At 44.2% G+C, this 13,763-nt stretch overlaps 2 protein-coding genes and 1 pseudogene across 2 annotated transcripts; 1 reads left to right on the forward strand and 2 right to left on the reverse strand.

Annotated features, from left to right (window-relative positions):
- Nucleotides 1-2,762: 2,762 nt before the first annotated feature.
- Nucleotides 2,763-3,761, reverse strand: LOC140771360 (chlorophyll a-b binding protein 40, chloroplastic-like). The gene has a single exon (XM_073112869.1). It carries the CDS (start codon nucleotides 3,693-3,695, stop codon nucleotides 2,895-2,897), a length of 801 nt encoding a protein of 266 aa, XP_072968970.1. The 5' UTR covers nucleotides 3,696-3,761; the 3' UTR covers nucleotides 2,763-2,894.
- Nucleotides 3,762-8,013: 4,252 nt separating this feature from the next.
- On the reverse strand, nucleotides 8,014-9,016 carry LOC140771450 (chlorophyll a-b binding protein 40, chloroplastic-like). The gene has a single exon (XM_073113014.1). The coding sequence runs from the start codon at nucleotides 8,944-8,946 to the stop codon at nucleotides 8,146-8,148; it is 801 nt and encodes a 266-aa protein (XP_072969115.1). The 5' UTR covers nucleotides 8,947-9,016; the 3' UTR covers nucleotides 8,014-8,145.
- A 1,713-nt stretch (nucleotides 9,017-10,729) lies between these two features.
- Nucleotides 10,730-12,981, forward strand: LOC140769794 (uncharacterized; annotated as a pseudogene).
- Nucleotides 12,982-13,763: the final 782 nt, after the last annotated feature.

The raw sequence follows: 13,763 nt of genomic DNA on the forward strand, positions 1-13,763 counted from the left end.
GCCCTCTCATGGTTTATGTGTTTTCTTCTCTCTCTTTCTCTCTTTTTAATGAATCCATAAACAAATGTGATTTATTCAAGTTTAAGGTTATAAAGACCGGGAGGTGGATTTGCCCATTCTTTACGGACACGTTCTTGAATGGGCTAGAGACTCGACAAGTGGGTTTAAGAGCATAACCTGTTGCCAGGAAACTTTCCTAACTCCTCTAAGGCTTCAAGGCTTTAACCCCTCAAGAAGTGGGCGCCTCGTCATAGAGAGCGTTCTCATAATTCAGACTCCTACTTGGTTCACTTCTTCTTTGACTAATGTGGGAGTGTGTTTTAATTTTACCGATCGAAATGCAGCGCAAGATGTTAATTGTATATGGTTTTACACATCTCCCAGTGTGTAGCTTGCAGTTACAAATCTTTGCAGTCAGTATGCAAGTTCTTTCACTCCATAAACACTAAAAATCCGCAGGCTTCATGTTGATAGAATCCAACCGTTTGAGACAAGGAGCATTTGAGTCGAGCCTGATCCCTAAAAATCCGCAGGTGAACAAGGTAGCCTGAAAAAAAGGACTCCGGCATAGAGCTTCCAGGACAGGATGGACACAACTCTGGAGTAGGAAGCTGCTTGTGGAGCTCGACACTGGGAAGGAGGGCATTGACCAAACAACGCCAAAGGAATGTTTGCACATACATGAGGAATCGCTTCCTTGCAGTAGCCCCATATATGTCAGCTTATACAAAGGGGGATCTACTAGACTACTAGTGTTGGATGACGAAGAGCTAGCTCAGTCTCCTTTGGTCAAAACCATATTAGGCCAAGCTATCCAGTGTCGAAGTAGTTGCAGGGTCAATGCACAAGATGCCTCCGCAAAGTCGGAGTAAAGAGGTTACGAACACGGTCACTGTTCCAAGAAGGCCCCTGCATGAGATGTTTTACATAAGACGCCACGAGAGGGAGATGCTACTAAGGTTCACATCCATGGAACCATGGATCCTTGAGAAATGGAGATTGTTGAACCTTTGCCGACAAGCCCAACGTACATTAGAGCTAAAGAGATCTTTCATTCGGGTGAGAAAGGATCAAAACCATGACGCTCTCGGATTCATACCAGTTTCCGATAATGAGGTGCTTGAGAAGTACTTAGCAAAATGGAAGCCCGGGTGTTAGTTGTGGTTAAATGAGCAGATGCCACCCTATCTTGAGAACCAACGCTTGATTGCCTGAGGAGGGAGATCTAATGCCGAGACCACGATTAGAAATAAGTTTGCAAATGGGTCACGACTCTGTCAGTAGATGTAGCATTCTTCATCATCAAATCCCCACCAAAAATTTCTAAAGAGAGCTTCAGCTTTGCAAGAACATAGCACTGACTGTATAGGCACTGAGCATAGCACTGACTGTAGCACTGACTGTATAGGCATGTAGTAGATAGGCACTGAGCATAGCACTGATTGTATGAGCCTGTGGCGGCCGGCATGAGAGAGATTTTGGCCTCCCAATTGGATAAATTTTGGATTTTCTCCGCAATGAAGCTAAAAACTTCATACCTCGACCTCGGTATGAGTAACAGATTGCCAAAATATGTATATCGGATTTTTAGAGGTTTGACTCTGAGGACAGCAATTACATTATCCCGACAGGAATTGCCCATAAACTTGCTGAAATGGATAGCGGATTTCTTGAAATTTATGGCTTGATTGAGAACCTGCAGTAGAGGTCAACTACGGCCTTCAACTTTTGAGGCTTTTTTTATTGAGGTCTTGCCAAAGACGAAGAGGTCGATGGTGAACATGAGATTATTACAGCCGATCCTCTCTTTCTTATTTTCTTTCAATGATGACGAATTTGTTCATAGACAAGTCTATGTCATCGGAGAAGAAGGCCTTAAGTCCTTAACAACATTATATGTAGTGGCTTTGAGGTCGGACCGGAATAGCTGAAAGAATCGGCATTGACGCCATCCGAACGCCATCCGAATCGGGCGCTCTATCTGGAGAAAGACCCGTGAGAATGGATCTAATGTCTTCATCTAAGGGAACATCGCAGAAGCTCGAAGCGAGCACCTCAGGGATAGTAGGCAGAGACACCTTAATCTGGCAGTGATTAAGAATAGAAGATGGATTAGACGAGGTAAAATAGTTTCTTAAAATAGAAAGCAAAAGCTTAATTCTCTAATGCTGCTGAGCCCACTCACAGGTGGTGGCCTACCGAAAGAACCAGTTGTTACGGAAGCATGGTAAAGGTCCGACGTGGAGAAAATTTGACTGTTTTTGGTTCTTTCCATAAATATAGGTCTTTTTGGGATCAACGTGGACGGCATAACAGGGGCCCAAAATTCTCCATATGACATTGGCTTGTTGGCAGGAATTCTATTCGCCGTTATAGGAACAATCCTGATTGGAGCTGGAATGCTTTATCTTGGATTACAAAATCTTCTCACTGAATAAAAGGTTCAAGTGAGAAAGTTGGAACAGTCTCCACGTTTTAGAATGATGCAGAAACTCATGCAAAGGTTAGACATAGGTTGTGATCCCTGAGACAGGCCTACCTTCTTACTACCTGAGAGTTATTAGGTGAAGTTCAGTCAGATTTAGGAATAAAAGCTCCAAATTGGAAATTGTTCATTTTTATCTTTTCTTTTTACCGTATTTTGTATCTTAAAATAATAGTTTGAATATGACCTTCTACATTTCGCCTAGTAGAGAGGGCCCAAAATTTGTTATGCAGTCCACAACAGCACTCACTATGTAATTCACAGACACACTCTCGAATTCATGCATAGGAAAAGTGATTAAAGAAAGGAAGATCTTTATCAGATACAATACTGATACACACCCCCTGCCGATAGATCTTAACTTGGCAGGGAGCAGGCAAGAACTCAACTCTCAGGGGCCGGAGATCACTCACTTTCCAGGGACGAAGTTGGTGGCGTACGCCCACGCGTTGTTGTTGACGGGGTCAGCAATGTGGTCAGCTAAGTTCTCCAATGGGCCCTTGCCGGTCACAATGGCCTGAACAAAGAATCCAAACATGGAGAACATGGCCAATCTTCCATTCTTGATCTCCTTCACCTTCAGCTCTGAGAAGGCCTCAGGGTCCTCTGCGAGGCCGAGGGGATCGAAGCTACCGCCGGGGTAGAGTGGATCGGTCACCTCCCCGAGTGGCCCACCGGCGACGCGGTACCCCTCGACGGCGCCCATCAGGATAACTTGGCAGGCCCAGATGGCCAAGATGCTCTGAGCGTGCACCAAGCTTGGGTTGCCCAAGTAGTCTAATCCACCCTCGCTAAAGATCTGGGAGCCGGCCTTGAACCACACGGCCTCGCCGAACTTGACACCGTTGCGTGCCAAGAGCTCGGGGAAGACGCAGCCGAGCGCCCCGAGCATGGCCCAGCGGCAGTGGATGACCTCGAGCTCCCGGTTTTTCGCGAAGGTCTCGGGGTCGGCCGAGAGGCCGGCGGTGTCCCAGCCGTAGTCCCCGGGGAATTCACCGGTGAGGTAGGATGGCGCCTCGCCGGACAATGGGCCGAGGTACTTGACACGGTCTGGGCCGTACCACTGGCTACCAGAGGAGACAGGCTTGGGCTTGGCGGCGGTCTTGCGCATGGTGACACGGCCCTCTCCGAGGATGTCGGAGGACGAGGGAGCGAGCTTCACCGCCTTGCCAGCGAGGGAAGGCGAGGAGAGGGCCATGGTGGCTGCCATTGAATAGATTGGAAGTAGTTGTCTCCTAAATGGGTTGAGCTTGATGGTGTTGGAGATGGATTGGAGGTAGAACGTGCATGGAATTATATAGGATGCGAAGGATGATATGGATATAAGTTCTTATCTTTTTTATATCTTTATGCATCTTCTCATTGGCCGATGACGAGATAAGTTGGAGCTGGCATTCGTCCAGCCGTTGGATTCCTTGTTTGGCAATCGATTTTTGATTTTGGGATATCAGCAATCTGAAGTGGAATATTGCATCTGGGTTCTACCAAACAGCATATGACACATATACAGTGCGGATGAATCAGATATAGGTCGATCGATTCTGGGGCCAAGCTGAGTTTTCTCCACGTCAGACCTTTACCAAGCTTCTCTGAATAATTTGGAGAAATTTAATCTTTTGCAAATCATTGTATAAAATACTAGCGAATAATTGGGCACAAATTAGCAGTTTAAGCATCTGCCCTCTCATGGTCACCTTATTAACAGTAGTTTATGTGTTTTCTTCTCTTTCTCTCTCTGTTTGATGAATCCATAAACAAATGTGATTTATTCAAGTTTAAGGTTGTAGAGACCCGGAGGTGGACTTGCCCATTCTTTACGGACAAGTTCTTGAATGGGCTAGAGACTCGACAAGTGGGTTTAGGAGCTTAACCTGTTGCCAGGAAACTCTCCTAACTCCTCTAAGGCTTGAGGCTTTAACCCCTCAAGAATTGAGCCCCTCGTCATTGAGAGCGTTCTCATAGTTCAGACGCCTACTTAGTTTACTTACTAGCTATAACGCAATCTCTTCTTTGACTAATGTGGGAGTGTGTTTTAATTTTGTGTTATGACAGAAAATCTGGTGGAGGATCTATTGGGAGATTTTGAACATGTAAGTCCATGTCCCATATATACACTTTACCGATCGAAATGCACCGCAAGATGTTAATTGGATAAGGTTTTTACACATCTCCCCGGTGTGTAGCATTCAGTTGCAAATCTTTGCAGTCAGTATGCAAGTTCTTTCACTCCATAAAAACTACATCGAGCTAAAAGAGTAGGCTAGCTGCGTAGGTTTCGTATTGATAGAATCAACCATTTGAGACAAGGAGCATTTGAGTCGAGCCTGAGCTTCCAGGACAGGTGAACAAGGTAGCCTAAAAGAAGGACTCCGGCATAGAGCTTCCAGGACAGGATGGACACAAGTCGTCTAGACTCTAGAGTGGGAAGCTGCTTGTGGAGCTCGACACTAGGAAGGAGGGCATTGACTAAACAACGCCAAAGGAATGTTTGCACATAACAGGCATGAGGAATCGCTTCCTTGCAGCTGGCCCATATATATCAGCTTATACAAAGTGGGATCTACTAGTGTTGGATGACGAAGAGCTAGCCCAGTCTCCTTTGGTCAAAACCATATTAGGCCAAGCTGTCCAGTGTCGAAGTAGTTGCAGGGTCAATGCACAAGATTCCTCCGCAAAGTCGGAGTAAAGAGGTTGCAAACATGGTCACTGTTCCAAGAAGACCCCTGCATGAGTTTTTTTACATAAGACGCCACGAGAGGGAGATGCTACTAAGGTTCGCATTCATAGAACCATGGATCCTTGAGAAATGGAGATTGTTGAACCTTTGCAGACAAGCCAACGTACATTAGCGCTACAGAGATCTTTCATTCGGGTGAGAAAGGATCAAAATCATGACGCTCTCGGATTCATGCCAGTTTCCGATAATGAGGTGCTTGAGAAGTACTTAGCAAAATGGAAGCCCCGGTGCTAGTTGTGGTTAATTGAGGAGATGCCGCCCTAGCTTGAGAACCAACGCTTGATTGCCTGAGGAGGGAGATCTAATGCCGAGACCACGATTAGAAATAAGTTTGCAAATGGGTCACAACTCCGTCAGTAGATGTGGCATTCTTCATCATCAAATCCCCACCAAAAATTACTAAAGAGAGCTTCAGCTTTGCAAGAATGCTACAAAGAAGGATAATGTTTGGCATGTAGTAGATAGGCACTGAGCATAGCACTGACTTTATGAGCACAGGGCGGCCGACATGAGAGAGATTTTGGCCTCCCAATTGGATAAATTTTGGATTTTCTCCGCAATGAAGCTAAAAACTTCGTACCTCGACCTCGGTATGAGTACCAGATTGCCAAAATATGTATATCGGATTTTTAGAGGTTTGACTCTAAGGACAGCAATTACATTATCCCGACAGGAAGTGCCCATGCACTTGCTGAATGGATGGCCGATTTCTTGAAATTTATGGCTTAGATTGAGATCCTGCAGTAGAGGTCAACCGCCGCCTTCAACTTTTGAGGCTTTTTTATTGAGGCCTTGCCAAAAGACGAAGAGTCGACGGTGAACATGAGATTATTATAGCTGATCCTCTCTTTCTTATTTTCTTTCAATAATGACTAATTTGTTCATAGACAAGGCTGTAATTAGAGAAGAAGGCCTTAAGTCTTTAACGACATTACATGTAGTGGCTTTGAGGTCGGACCAGAATAGCTGAAAGAATTGGCATTGACACCATCCGAACACCATCCGAATCTGGCGCTCTGTTCGGAGAAAGACTCGTGAGAATGAATCTAATGTCTTCATCTAAAGGAACATCGCAAAAGCTCCAAGTGAGCACCTTAGGGATAGTAGGCAGAGATAGGGGTGGCAATGAGTCAGGTTAAACGAGTTCGGATTGGTCAATATCACCCTAACATGAACACAATCCAATTATTGAACGGGTTATATTTAATAGACACGAACACGACCTGTATAACCTGTTTAATAAATTCGTCGTAAGATTAAGCCATTAACCATACATTCAATCCTAATACAAATACAATCTATTATACAATAAACTCTCAATTAACCCACAAATATTAACACATTCTTCCTAACACAAATACAATCTATTATACAAAAAACTCTCAATTAACCCACAAATCCTAACACATTCTTCTAATTACAGCAGTAACAAATCTTGTAGTGACGACAAGATTAGACGACGAGATCTGGCTGTGATGGTGGTAGCGAGATTGAAGATGGCTACGGTGGAGGTGAGATCGGAGATGGATGCGAGGGCGGTGAGATGGAAGACGCCTGCAGTGGCCTTTGTCTCCACCACCGGGGAGAGAGAAGGATTTCGAGTGTGGCCTTCAGTGGCATGATAGGAGACAGCGAGAGAGAAGGATTTCGGGTTAATCTCCCCTTCCCTCCTCGTTTCTTACGATGAGGCCTCCGTCTCCACCACCGTCGTCGCCATCGCTACCCTCTCGATCGCCGAATAGGGTTGGGTATTTGGGTGGTGGAGAAGGAGGATGACGAAGAGTGGAGAAGGAGAGGATGACAATGAGGAGTGGGGGAGGAGGATGACGACGAGGAGTGGAGGAGGATTGGTGGGAGGCGGCTGGTGAGACTTGAGAGAAGGTGTGAGGCAATGAGGGTTGGGGTGTGAGTTAGGGTTAAAAGTCTAATATTTATATAGTGGGGTTGATAGGTTGGTGGGTTGACGGGTTGACCCGATCAGACCCGTATATTTAAACAGGTTAAAACGGGTCAATTGCATAAATTCGAACACGACCAAATTAATAATCGGATTAGACGAGTTGATCCGTTTACGACCAATTAAAAGCCGGGTTATCATGTCTGTTATCGTCAATTTTTGTCACCCGTAGGCAGAGACACCTTAATCTGGTAGTGATTAAGAATAGAAGATGGATTAGATGAGGTAAAATTGTTTTTAAAAATAGAAAGCAAAAGCTTAATTCTCTAACGCTGCTGAGCCCACTCACAGGTGGTGGCCTACTGAAAGAACCAGTTGTTACGGAAGCATGGTAAAGGTCCGACGTGGAGAAAATTTGACTGTTTTTTGGTTCTTTCCATAAATATAGGTCTTTTTGGGATCAACGTGGACGGCATAACAGGGGCCGAAAATTCTCCATATGACATTGGCTTGTTGGCAGGAATTCTATTCGCTGTTATAGGAATTATCCTGATTGGAGCTGGAATGCTTTATCTTGGATTACAAAATCTTCTCACTGAATAAAAGGTTCAAGTGAGAAAGTTGAACTGTCTCCACGTTTTAAAATGATGCAGAAACTCATGCAAAGGTTAGAGAAGGTATCACAATGCATGACTTCTCTTCCTCCGCTTCTGGTGTGATCCCTGACACAGGCCTACCTTCTTACTACCTGAGAGTTATTAGGTTACCGTATTTTGTATCCTAAAATAATAGTTTGAATATGACCTTCTACATTTCGCCTAGTAGAGAGGGCCCAAAATTTGTTATGCAGTCCACAACAGCACTCACTATGTAATTCACAGACACACTCTCGAATTCATGCATAGGAAAAGTGATTAAAGAAAGGAAGATCTTTATCAGATACAATACTGATACACACCCCCTGCCGATAGATCTTAACTTGGCAGGGAGCAGGCAAGAACTCAACTCTCAGGGGCCGGAGATCACTCACTTTCCAGGGACGAAGTTGGTGGCGTACGCCCACGCGTTGTTGTTGACGGGGTCAGCAATGTGGTCAGCTAAGTTCTCCAATGGGCCCTTGCCGGTCACAATGGCCTGAACAAAGAATCCAAACATGGAGAACATGGCCAATCTTCCATTCTTGATCTCCTTCACCTTCAGCTCTGAGAAGGCCTCAGGGTCCTCTGCGAGGCCGAGGGGATCGAAGCTACCGCCGGGGTAGAGTGGATCGGTCACCTCCCCGAGTGGCCCACCGGCGACGCGGTACCCCTCGACGGCGCCCATCAGGATAACTTGGCAGGCCCAGATGGCCAAGATGCTCTGAGCGTGCACCAAGCTTGGGTTGCCCAAATAGTCTAATCCACCCTCGCTAAAGATCTGGGAGCCGGCCTTGAACCACACGGCCTCGCCGAACTTGACACCATTGCGCGCCAAGAGCTCGGGGAAGACGCAGCCGAGCGCCCCGAGCATGGCCCAGCGGCAGTGGATGACCTCGAGCTCCCGGTTTTTCGCGAAGGTCTCGGGGTCGGCCGAGAGGCCGGCGGTGTCCCAGCCGTAGTCCCCGGGGAATTCACCGGTGAGGTAGGATGGCGCCTCGCCGGACAATGGGCCGAGGTACTTGACACGGTCTGGGCCGTACCACTGGCTACCAGAGGAGACAGGCTTGGGCTTGGCGGTGGTCTTGCGCATGGTGACACGGCCCTCTCCGAGGATGTCGGAGGACGAGGGAGCGAGCTTCACCGCCTTGCCAGCGAGGGAAGGCGAGGAGAGGGCCATGGTGGCTGCCATTGAATAGATTGGAAGTAGTTGTCTCCTAAATGGGTTGAGCTTGATGGTGTTGGAGATGGATTGGAGGTAGAACGTGCATGGAATTATATAGGATGCGAAGGATGATATGGATATAAGTTCTTATCTTTTTTATATCTTTATGCATCTTCTCATTGGCCGATGACGAGATAAGTTGGAGCTGGCATTCGTCCAGCCGTTGGATTCCTTGTTTGGCAATCGATTTTTGATTTTGGGATACCAGCAATCTGAAGTGGAATATTGCATCTGGGTTCTACCAAACAGCATATGACACATATACAGTGCGGATGAATCAGATATAGGTCGATCGATTCTGGGGCCAAGCTGAGTTTTCTCCACGTCAGACCTTTACCAAGCTTCTCTGAATAATTTGGAGAAATTTAATCTTTTGCAAATCATTGTATAAAATACTAGCGAATAATTGGGCACAAATTAGCAGATTAAGCATCTGCCCTCTCATGGTCACCTTATTAACAGTAGTTTATGTGTTTTCTTCTCTTTCTCTCTCTGTTTGATGAATCCATAAACAAATGTGATTTATTCAAGTTTAAGGTTGTAGAGACCCGGAGGTGGATTTGCCCATTCTTTACGGACAAGTTCTTGAATGGGCTAGAGACTCGACAACTCTGAAGCACCGACACCTCTCCCAGGAAGAGGTGTCCGTGTCCGACACGTGTCGGACACGGACACGCGTCGGACACGCGTGGAACGCGTGTCCAGAGTTTCCTTAAAAACAAAAAAAGAAAATCGGACACTGTTGGGACACGGGCGGGGACACGGGCGGTATTTTAGATATTGTTTAACGGGTCGGGTCGGGTTCAATCGAATGTTATTAACCCGGATCCAAACCCGATAATAAAACCTTACCTTCACTGTTGAGCGACGGAATCGTTCGATTCAATCGAAGCCCTAAATCCCTCGAGCAGCTGCCGAGCGACGATCCGAGGCGCGACGGGCTGCTGAGCGAGTGCGACGGCCGACGGAGCGAGTGCGGCGAGCTGAGCACGGCGAGGACGCAGGTTCTTCTCTCTCCCTGTCTCTGTCTCTGTCTCTCTCTCTCTCTCCGTCTCCTCGTCCCTCCCTCCCTCCATACCCTCCCTGTCTCTGTCTCTCTCTCCCTGTATCTTCCTCCCTCCCTCTCTCTCTCTCACATTCTCTGTCTCTTCCTCCCTCCCCCTCTCTCTCTCTCACATTCTCTATCTCTTCCTCCCTCTCTCTCTCTCACTCTCTCGCTGTCTCACTCTCTCGCTGTCTCTTCCTCCCTCTTTCCTTTTCTCTCATTCTCTCTCTCTCTCTCTCTCTCTCTCTTGGTGTTTCACTCTCTCGTTGTCTCTCTCTTTCTGTCTCTCCCTCCCTGCCCTCCCTGTCTCTGTCTCTCTCCCTGTATCTTCCTCCCTCCCCCTCTCTCTCATTCTCTGTCTCTCTGTCTCTCTCTCGCCGTCTCACTCTCTCTCTGTCTCTCTCTGTCTCTTCCTCCTTCTCTCCCAATCTCTCATTCTTGCTCTCTCTCGCTGTCTCACTCTCACGCTCTCTCTCTCTCTCTCTCTCTCTCTCTCTCTTCCTCCCTCCCTCCCTCTCTATCTCTTCCTCCCTCTCTTTCTCTTCTCTCTCTGTCTCACTGTCTCTCTCTCGCTCATTCTCTCTCGCTGTCTTTGTTATTAAATTGCTAAATTATATTAAAGCTTCTTTAATCTCTGTCTGTTAAATTGTTAATCTGCTAATACATATCTCTTTACTAATGTAGTTTTATTGCGGTTGAAGAGAAATGAATACTGAAAATAATCCTGATTCTAGTCAAAATACTGCATCTTCTGTGGATGATAATGCTCCCTTGTGGAGATATGTTACTAAGATGGAGAAATTGGGAGAAGATGGAGGAAATCATAATTTTAGATGCAATTATTGTCAACAAGTGTACAAGGGATCATATTATAGAGTAAATGCTCATTTGCTGAAAATTAGTGGACATGGAATTAGAGGTTGTCCAAAAGTGAGTAGTAAGCATGTTATGGAAATGAAAAGGGTTGTTGATATTACCGAGATGAGAATTAAAAATTCGATGCCTAAACAAATTCCTTTGCCAAAATTTGGACAAACGGCATCTTCTAGTAGCTCAGTTGGAGGTGTAGGTTTTGATATGGGAGGGACATCAAGAAAAAAAAGAGCAATAGGAATGGCACCTATTGAGAAGTCATTTAATTCTGGTGCTCGCAATCAATTATATTGTGAGATTGCAAGAATGTTTTATTCAGCTGGGTTGCCTTTTCATCTGGCAAGAAACCCTCACTATGTTAGAGCCTTTCAATTTGCAGCAAATAATAATATTTCTGGATTTGTGCCCCCTCGCTACAATATGTTGAGAACTACACTACTTCAACAAGAGAGAGCAAATATTGAAATGTTGCTAAACCCTATTAGAAGCACATGGGGAGAAAAAGGGGTGAGTATTGTATGTAATGGTTGGACTGATGCACAGAGGAGACCGCTTATAAATTTTTTAGCGGTGACTGAGAGTGGGCCTATGTTCTTGAGAGCTGTGAATTGTGAAAGAGAATATAAAGACAAATTTTTTATCTCTAATTTGATCATTAAAATCATTGAAGAGGTTGGACCTCATAATGTAGTCCAAGTGGTTACAGATAATGCACCTGTTTGTAAGGCAGCAGGGATGCTTCTTAAAGCAAGGTTTTCTCACATTTTTTGGACTCCATGTGTAGTTCACACTCTCAACCTAGCTTTGAAGAACATATGTGCAGCAAAAAACACCGAGGCAAATGAGATTGTGTTTGATGAGTGTAGCTGGATTTCAGTAATTGCAGGGATGTAATGTGCATAAAAAATTTCATCATGCAACATTCAATGATGTTGGCTATTTTTAATGAATTTATCAACTTAAAATTGCTTGCTATTGCGAAGACTCGCTTTGCTTCGGTGATTATAATGTTGAAAAGATTTAGAAAGATCAAGAAGGGTCTTCAATCAATGGTAATCAGTGATAAATGGAGTTCTTATAGGGAAGATGATATTGGCAAAGCACAGTTTGTCAAAGATAAAGTCCTTGATGACATTTGGTGGGATAAAATTGAATATTTACTTGCTTTCACAGAGCCTATATACAGTATGCTACGGGTTGTAGACACAGATAAACCATGCTTACATTTGATATATGAAATGTGGGATACAATGATTGAAAAGGTGAAGACAATCATATTTATGTATGAAAACAAGAAAGAAGGCGATGAATCTATTTTTTATTCAGTGGTGCATAAGATCCTAGTGGATAGATGGGATAAAAGCAATACACCATTACATTGCTTAGCACATTCTTTGAATCCAAGGTTAATTTAATTTCTATCTTATGATTAAAAGTTTTATTATTCTTTCATTGCTATTGTTTACTAATTATATGATTATGTTAATAGGTATTATAGCTCATCATGGATTCAAGAGGATCCAAATCGTGTACCACCGCATAAGGATTTGGAAATTTCTAATATGAGAAACAAATGCTTAAAAAGGTTATTTCCAAATGCAAAAGAACGAAAAATGGCATACCAAGAGTATACTAGTTTCTCCACATCAACCAAAAGTTTTACTGAGTATGATTCAATAGCAGATAGAAATGTGTTTGATCCAAATATGTGGTGGGTTGCTCATGGTGCTTCTGCTCCTATTCTTTAGAATTTAGCACTTAGGTTACTTGGGCAACCTTGCTCTTCTTCAGGTTGTGAGAGGAACTTGAGCACTTATTCTTTCATCCATTCATTGAAAAGAAACAAGATAACTCCACAAAGAGCTGAAGATTTAGTATATGTGCATACTAATCTTTGCCTTCTATCAAGGAGGTCTCTAGATTATTTAAGAGAGAAGACCAAGATGTGGGATGTTGGAGGAGATTCTTATGATTCCTTTAATGGTGAAAGAATATTGGAGTTTGCTGATCTCTCAATTGATGAACCGGATTTAGAGACTATAATGTTTGTTGATGAAGGCAATGAGGCAGTTGAAAATGAATGATTTACCTTATGTTGCTATTTTGTAATGATTGTTAGTTTTTAAACTTTTGTAGAACTCAGTTACTTGGACAGTAGGACATGTTTTGTTGATGAAAGCAATGAGGCATTTGATTGTCTTTCAATTTTGTTATTATCTTTAAATTAGTTCTTACAGCTTGATGTGTACTTCTTTTTGAATGATACTTCTTAGTTCTTATAGCTTGATGTATGTATTTAACACTATTAGATTGCAAATTTTTACTTTAGATGTATCAATTTTTTATTTTATTTATTTATTTATTTATTTCGCCGTGTCCTATGTCGTGTCCGTGTCCTATATTTTCAAAATTTGCTGTGTCGCCGTGTCCGTATCGTGTCGTGTCCGTGTCCCGTGTCCGTGTCCGTGCTTCACAGCTCGACAAGTGGGTTTAGGAGCTTAACCTGTTGCCAGGAAACTCTCCTAACTCCTCCAAGGCTTTAAGGCTTTAACCCCTCAAGAAGTGAGCGCCTCGTCATAGAGAGCGTTCTCATAGTTCAGACGCCTACTTAGTTTACTTACTAGCTATAACGCAATCTCTTCTTTGACTAATGTGGCAGTGTGTTTTAATTTTGTGTTATGACAGAAAATCTGGTGGAGGATCTATTGGGAGATTTTGAACATGTAAGTCCATGTCCCATATATACACTTTACCGATCGAAATGCACCGCAAGATGTTAATTGGATAAGGTTTTTACACATCTCCCCGGTGTGTAGCATTCAGTTGCAAATCTTTGCAGTCAGTATGCAAGTTCTTTCACTCCATA

The sequence above is a fragment of the Typha angustifolia genome, chromosome 11 (assembly GCF_048772165.1).
Source record: "Typha angustifolia cultivar Huaian chromosome 11, ASM4877216v1, whole genome shotgun sequence".
Taxonomy (NCBI): Eukaryota; Viridiplantae; Streptophyta; class Magnoliopsida; order Poales; family Typhaceae; genus Typha; species Typha angustifolia.